Here is a 7,326-nt window from a genome sequence, read left to right as displayed (position 1 = left end):
GTGTGTGTGTGTGTGTGTGTGTGTGTGTGTGTGTGTGTGTGTGTGTGTGTGTGTGTGTGTGTGTGTGTGTACAGTGATTACTTAGTGAAGCAGGTTAAAATCCCAATTCCAAATATCACAAAGAAAAAAATGGGTTGTGCTCCACATTAGCTGTGGGTAATTTAAACAACTGTGTTTTGAACGTATGTCTTTGAACTGTGGATGATACTGCAGCAGCTACAGAGCAAACTCATACAGACAGTGGAGAACAGAACTGCTTACAAGACAGTCACGTTTGTGGATTTAGCTTCTCAGACTGCTCAAACCCATCGTCAGAAGCTACAAGATAAAAGCATAGCGTATGAATACTTTTCTAAACTTCTCAAAGGTATAATATGCAGTAATTACTGGTTTCTGTTTGCAAACATGGTTTAGGTTTACTCATTTAATACTTTAATGATGCACTATATTTGACAAAAAACAAATACAATAAAAGCACGTTTTACTTACAGGGTGGTGAACATTTATCTAAAAAAATCAGTTATCAGTTGTCATATTTTCTTTTCACTGCACATACATATCTTTTGTGCCTTCCACCTACTGAATACTGTATCCCACATTATCAATTCCCTTTGTATTTACATGACTGTGGCTCTAAGCTTTATACTGTTGCTTTAGATTTCTGTGTTTTGGGTATTTGCAGTCAAACTCATTGGGCCGAATAGATTAAGACATGACTAAAAACCAAAATTTAATATTCTCACCTTTCTTCTTTTTGCAAGCTGCAAATGCCACAGCTGTGATGAGGATGAAAGCTAGGAAAACCACTGCAGCACTGATGAAGATCACCGTGTCAGTGGGCTTTACTGTTAAACAAGAAATGGCAACACTTTGTCATACAGAGCAGAAAAGTCAAATCAAGGCAACAGTCACCCAGACAAAACAATAGTTTCAAAACCATTACAGGATGCAGTCTTACCCATGTTTGTCTTGATCACTGCTTTGTCCAGTTTTGTGATGATATCTTCGTTCACACCAGAGAGATGAAACACACAGTCGTACCTCTGCCAGTCTTCATGTGGGACTGATGAAAGTTCCAGATCAACGCTCATCTGGAAGGTCCCATCATTATTGGGTAAGATCTCTCCAGGATCCACACCTTCACAAAGCTTCTCTCCATCTTTCCTCCAAAACATCTTGGCTCTGTCAGGGTAGAAACCTGTAGCGTGGCAGCTGACTGGAGAGGAGGGAGTCCTCTGGAGGACAGACACTGAAGGAAGAGCTGGAGAAAGATTGGCAGTTGTATAATTTTCTTTTTAATCATACTCTGCTTTAGAAACAAGAAAGTCATTTAAGTTTATGTAACTGCACCTGTTGTCTGCAAAAAGCTTCTGCCATACTGCACATACTTCTTCAACAACTCATGGCATTCATAGATTAAAAAGTTTTTGTTATATTCTAATCGGGGTTCTTCAGCATCCCATCTCAGTTTGGTGACGACTGCCTGTGGTTTTGGAGCAATCCATGTCAGTGTCTCCAGGTCCAATGCTAAAAAGTCTTCTCCATCATAACCATACTGATTGAACCCATTAATCTGTCCAGTCTCATCATCCCATTCACAGCCACTCATCCTCTGCAAAATATGAACACCTGAAAAAGGAGACAGAATGCCACAAAGTAATACTGCAGACAGAAAAACAGAGGATGAATGGGTAGTGCCACTGGTATAAAATATACTTTATAAACTTATGAGCAATGTGGAAAGGTCACACTTTTAATTTCAGCAGTAACAACTAGAACAAATCCATACCTTCACTTTGGTTGAAACGTTGCCTTAAACTATCAATGCGACCCTTGAATGAATGATGACTATCCAAACATTGAAACGTGTACCACTCCAGCCGCCGCGGATAATCCTTAAAGAGTTTTTTAATCCAGTCAGTTTTAAGATCTGGTCCCCTTCTGTTGCTATTGCAGCTTCCTATCTGAACTTCATCAAGAAGAGCAGCAGCCACAAACTCTGGGATGCTCTGGGCTCCAGAGGTTTCAGTGGAGAAATACTTCAAGGAGTGTTTTACTGTGAAATTATAAAATAATTGTGACTTAGAATTAGGTATATACTTTCTTGTATGACTGTTTGTAATATATTTAAGGAATGTCTTGACATTAATTACTAAAATTAATTTTGATATCATTTATTGAAGTATTCATCATTCAGTAACCCACATAATCCTTTTGATGGGGTACACATGTCTACAGGAGGATGGGGTAAATAAACTTGAATTTCAATCAGTCATAAATTAAAAATAATTAAACAGGGCTCTATGTATCCAGCCCCCCGAGAAAGATTTCTGGGGCTGCTTACATTCCTCCGGCCTTGATAAAATTCCAACAGCTCATAGTGAAACTAAAAGTCTGTCACTTGAAATTCAGGGTAATATAAGTAAAGGGAAACATTACGATATTTGAAATATAATCTTACCTAGAGACGCAGCATGACAGCAGAGGAGTAATATGAACAGATTCTTCATCTTATTTTGCATTTTTAAATTTGCTAAATCCAGAAAAACAACTGAGACTTCATGAGCGACTTGTCCAAGTTCATTTTTTGATGGGCTGGTCCAAAGTTTTGAGTCATAAAGAATTAAATATTAACCAGCATATACTTTGAATACAGTAAATTACTGTGTTTGGGCCATGGGTCATGTTCTGATATCAGTTGTTCACATCTCTTGTTTAACAGCGACTGGAACAAAAGGTCCTAATTTCCTGAATCATTTTTGAACAGCAGCCTCTGAAGAACCTCTACTAAAAAGACTTCCTACAAATTCTTTAATATTATGAATTAGAAAAAGGTGCTTGGAGTGATTATGGGCAAAAAAAAAAACCCTCCTCACCTCATTATGAGAAATAAAAAAACAATCTTTTCAATTAAAGGGATTGTGTGTTGGCACTTCAACAGCTTAAAAATATTAAAGAGAAAATATAGAATGAAAATTAACCTCTTAAGCCCCAAGCCTACTTGATCTCCTGCCTTTTGCCCCTATATCAGGGGGTAATAGGGCCTAAGAGGTTAAGAACTGTACAAAAAAATAAATAAAATTAAGTCCATAATTTTCTAATATTACTGTACTCATTTGAAAACTATAGATGCCGCTTGCTGAGGTTCATTTATCTGTGATGGAAATGAAAAAGCAGAGACGAAAAAGTTTTACAACACAATTACTAATTGAAGTTCAAAAAGGAGAAACTACAGAAATAACTTAAAGAGAAAAGGAATTTGAGGAACAAGCAATTAGTCAATTAGACTCCAATAAACAACATAGAAGAACAGAGTCCCTACAATGATAGAAAGCAGAACGGGATCCTGTGATACCAGTCTATGCACTGGTGATGGGGAAGATGAAGCAGGTGGAGGCCTGGATAAGACGCTCTGAGTGACCATGTTGAAGTAGAGGGGAGAAGGTGGATCGCATGAGATGAGAATCTGGCAGGTGAAGAAAACTGAGATTTAGAGGCTTATTGGCTCACCTAAGGCAGCAAGAAAATGATTGGACTACGGTAGTGATGACAGAGTTTGACACCATGGAAAAGCATGAAGAAGATCAGACAGGAAACCCAAATGAAAGAAAGCAGTCAGACAAGTAGATATAGATCTTCTTTATTAAATTTATTTGAAATTTAAACAGTAAAGTTATGAGCAAAACAGTGGCAATTAATCACCTGCCTCAAATGAACACAAAGGGAGTCCAAGTTATACTGGTTGAAAATGAGCTGCTTTGTATGCAAGACTGGTATTTTTCCAGAACCTGCAGAGGAGGTGAACATCACTGGAGTAGGTTATGTGACACTGTGGAAGCAACTGGTGACATTCTGGAGAAATGTAAGGCAATAAGGTCCTGGTATTTATATAAAGCAGACGTACATTTTACAATAAACAGATGCTTCTGTTTCTTACACTCAATAAAATATAATGAAATAAAAGCATTGGGGATAAAGATAATGGATTAAAAACACATGCAGAGTCACCAACGATATATAGGATAGTAAAGATTAGGATAATTCTGTGTTATTATTATTGATATCATTGTTTGCTGGGTCTGTTTTTGTTTCACCTCGTTCAGGTCCTAATTAACAGCTCATGGCTCACATACCATATATCATAGAACCAGGAAACAGTCCTGCATTCAACACGCTTCTCTTCAGCTCCATGCCTTTCCCCAACAAAATTAAGACGTTTCTTTCTTACTTTGTGTTATTTTGTTTTGTTCTGTTTTGTTTTGTGTTATTTTATGTTACTTCACTCTTGTTATGCTGCATTTTTCATGTCATGTGCACTTCATGTTTGTGTGTGAATTTAAATGTTAGGGACACTTAAATGTGTAGCATGACATAACCACATATTACTCACAGGAAAAGGCAAAATAAATAATAACAAAGTTACAAAATGAATATTAAATTTATGGGAAAAAAACTGACCCTGCAGCAGGTCACATGGTAAAACCAAGGATACACATGGTGTTATTTCTTTGCCTTAAACAGAAAAACACTCTCTGAAGTTCTTCCTCACATCATCAAGTGGAGTAACCGAATTCTCAGATTTTGAGGCTGTTGTTTTGCTTAATGAAGTAGAGATGGCTTACTATGACAGCAGCACCGAGTGTCAAGGCACTTGTGTGAAGGCAAGAGAGGACCCAAACGCACGGCTCAAGACACACGGGTATAAACTCAAAAGGCAGGTCTTTATTAATAGGAACATAAAAAGTCATACAAAACTATACTGGGAGAAACTAAAGCTGAGGCACTGGGAAGACACGAGGGAATGCATACAACCTAGAGGGACGACACAACACAGAACAAAGGGACACTCTGACATAAATACACAGAAGGTAATGAGGGGAGTGGGAACACACGGGGAACACAGGCAATTACTCATGACAGAGCGGGGAGGACACGAAACTGAAAAAACTGACACCAAGATGCGGACCTTAAACACAACACAGAGTACACAGAGAGAAGCAAAGAGAGAGACAGAGAACATGAAGGGATACACGAGGGGATGAGGAGAACACAGAACACAGAACACAAAGGGTGGGAACACGGTACCAGAACAAACACCACAATATAAGCACGGACACAGGGGGAATCCAAATACCAACCAATCCTATGAACATAAAGAACAAAATACAAAACCACAGGAAAACTAAGAACACTGGGTCAAAATGACCCAGGACCATGACACCGAGAAAATTGAGCTGACGCAACACTGGATTAGCACCGTAATGAGCACCGAATTTTGGAAAAACTTTGTTATGAAGGCTTACCCTGAAAACCTTCAGAAATATTTAAAGTTCTGGAAAAGCTCTCAGCAGAAAACAGGTAAACAGGACACAGCAATGCTCCTCTGTGGTTTTAATGTGCAGTAACTTTTCAGCAGCTCACAATCTTTTCTCCTTGTTTCCCTGTACACAGCTTATGGTTCACTTTTCTTCTGTTCTCGGGATTATATCTGTCTTTGTCTTTGATTCCCAGAAAGTTGATTCTGTTGATGTGGACGTAGCATTTTCAATGTAGAGAAATGTTTCTCCTGCTTTGCTTACCTGGATGATTGAGCATGCATCGAGACATTTGTCTCTTATTCTTCCCTCTTAGCCTTTTGTTCCCCTGGTGTGCAGGGTATATACTTGACTACTTATTTTACTTTCTGGTGATATTGGATTTACTATTCATGTAATTTGTGTACTGGGAGTACCTTGCCACTTGTCAAGATGGCAGTGAATCTCTCCTTCACTGCAGTTCTTCTTTCAGTGTCTCTCCTCCAGAAGACTCCCTCCTCTCCAGTCAGCTGTGACGCTACAGTTTTGTATCCTGACAGAGGCGTGATGCTCTGGAGGAAAGATGGAGAGGAGATTGATGAAGGTGTGAAAAAAGAAGAGAAGATCCCAAACCATGACAGGACCTTCCAGACGAGTGTCGATCTGAATGTTTCATCAGTCACATCTTAGACTGGAGGAGATAGGACTGTGTGTTTCAGCTCTCTAATGACAGCATCATCACCAAACTTGACAAAGGAAACAAACTGAGGTAAGTCTAAAGCTAGATTTTTCACACAGTCATCTAACAAGCGCTCGTTAAAAATGCCATGTGTTGTTTTTGTTCAGCAGAGAACCAAACTGACATTATTATTGTCATCATGGCTGCTCTGGGATTTTTTGTTGTCGTCATCATCGCTTGCAACCCTCGCATTAATGAAAATGATGAAAATTAAGTGACAATCTTGTTTAATGTTTGAGTCTAAAACTGTCAAAAGAAAGTAAACAAACAGGGAAAATATTTGCTTTTGTTTTTCATACATATGTGTCATACACGTTGTCACTCTCACGTAGTTACATTTTTATATTTACACATTTCCCATACATGTGTTTTCTGTTATGATAGGCTGTGTGGCAGGCAGGCAGGAAAAAGGACCCAAAAAGCAGGAGTCTCAAAGACAGGACTGGAACTCAAAACGCAGCTTTTATTGCTGGCAAAACCTCATAAAATAAAACTCACAAAAAACAAACTCAGGCACTGGAACATGACAAACACACAACATGTAGAGGGCACAACACGACAGACAGCAAAGGAAAACACAGCACTTATATACACAGGGAGTAATCAGAAGATGGGAAACAGGAGGGAGACACAGTTGGATTAGGGCTAAGGAGACAGGGGGAAGTAAAACTGAATATAATGTCATAGGACTTGGAACCATCAAAATAAAACAGGAAACAAGAAACAAATCACAAAGATGCAAATTTGACGCTGAACTAAACCTAGCATAATAATCAAAGCACAACTTAAAGAACCAGAGCATAAATCCTAACATAGAAAAAAACACCAAAATATAAGAAAAATGAACCAGAACCATGACATTTTCACTTACGCATTTCTACAGTTTGCTCTTATGCACATGCATTCAATATGCAATTAATCTTACAAATGATATATGTATGTAAGAGAAGAATGTATGTGTGTGAAAGAATATAGTGGAAACAGAAGGAAGGCTGTACCACTGTGATTGGTCTAGAAACACGTGCGGGATCACGTTCTGTGATGTGGTGTCTATCAGCATGGAAGGGGGAGAAGAAATCTGAGTACTTGGGGTTTTATAAAAATGTTTTATTGTCTCCTGAAACTGTCATATCCTTGTCTTCATCACTTGATTTTTAGGCAGACAAGTGACAACGAGGTAGCTTCAACAAACCAAGTAGCTACGTGAAGTCAGACTGGAGTGGAGAAGGCTTTGTGATATCAGACCCAGAAACACTACCGTTCAAGGAAAAGGTAAGAACAAACAAGCTGCTG

At 38.6% G+C, this 7,326-nt stretch overlaps 1 protein-coding gene across 1 annotated transcript; it reads right to left on the bottom strand.

Annotated features, from left to right (window-relative positions):
• Positions 1-268: 268 nt before the first annotated feature.
• Positions 269-2,522, bottom strand: LOC102205222 (major histocompatibility complex class I-related gene protein-like). The gene is made up of 6 exons (XM_005751401.1): positions 2,462-2,522; positions 1,790-2,056; positions 1,351-1,629; positions 959-1,261; positions 744-845; positions 269-318 (listed from the first exon to the last, which is right to left on the bottom strand). Exons 1-6 carry the CDS (start codon positions 2,520-2,522, stop codon positions 269-271), a joined length of 1,062 nt encoding a protein of 353 aa, XP_005751458.1.
• Between the last annotated feature and the right edge of the window lie 4,804 nt (positions 2,523-7,326).

The sequence above is a fragment of the Pundamilia nyererei genome, unplaced genomic scaffold, assembly GCF_000239375.1.
Source record: "Pundamilia nyererei isolate P.nyererei 1_Seehausen unplaced genomic scaffold, PunNye1.0 scaffold00309, whole genome shotgun sequence".
Classification (NCBI taxonomy): domain Eukaryota; kingdom Metazoa; phylum Chordata; class Actinopteri; order Cichliformes; family Cichlidae; genus Pundamilia; species Pundamilia nyererei.
The sequence above is the reverse complement of the archived record's forward strand: the minus strand, read 5'-3'. Positions and strand labels throughout refer to the sequence as shown.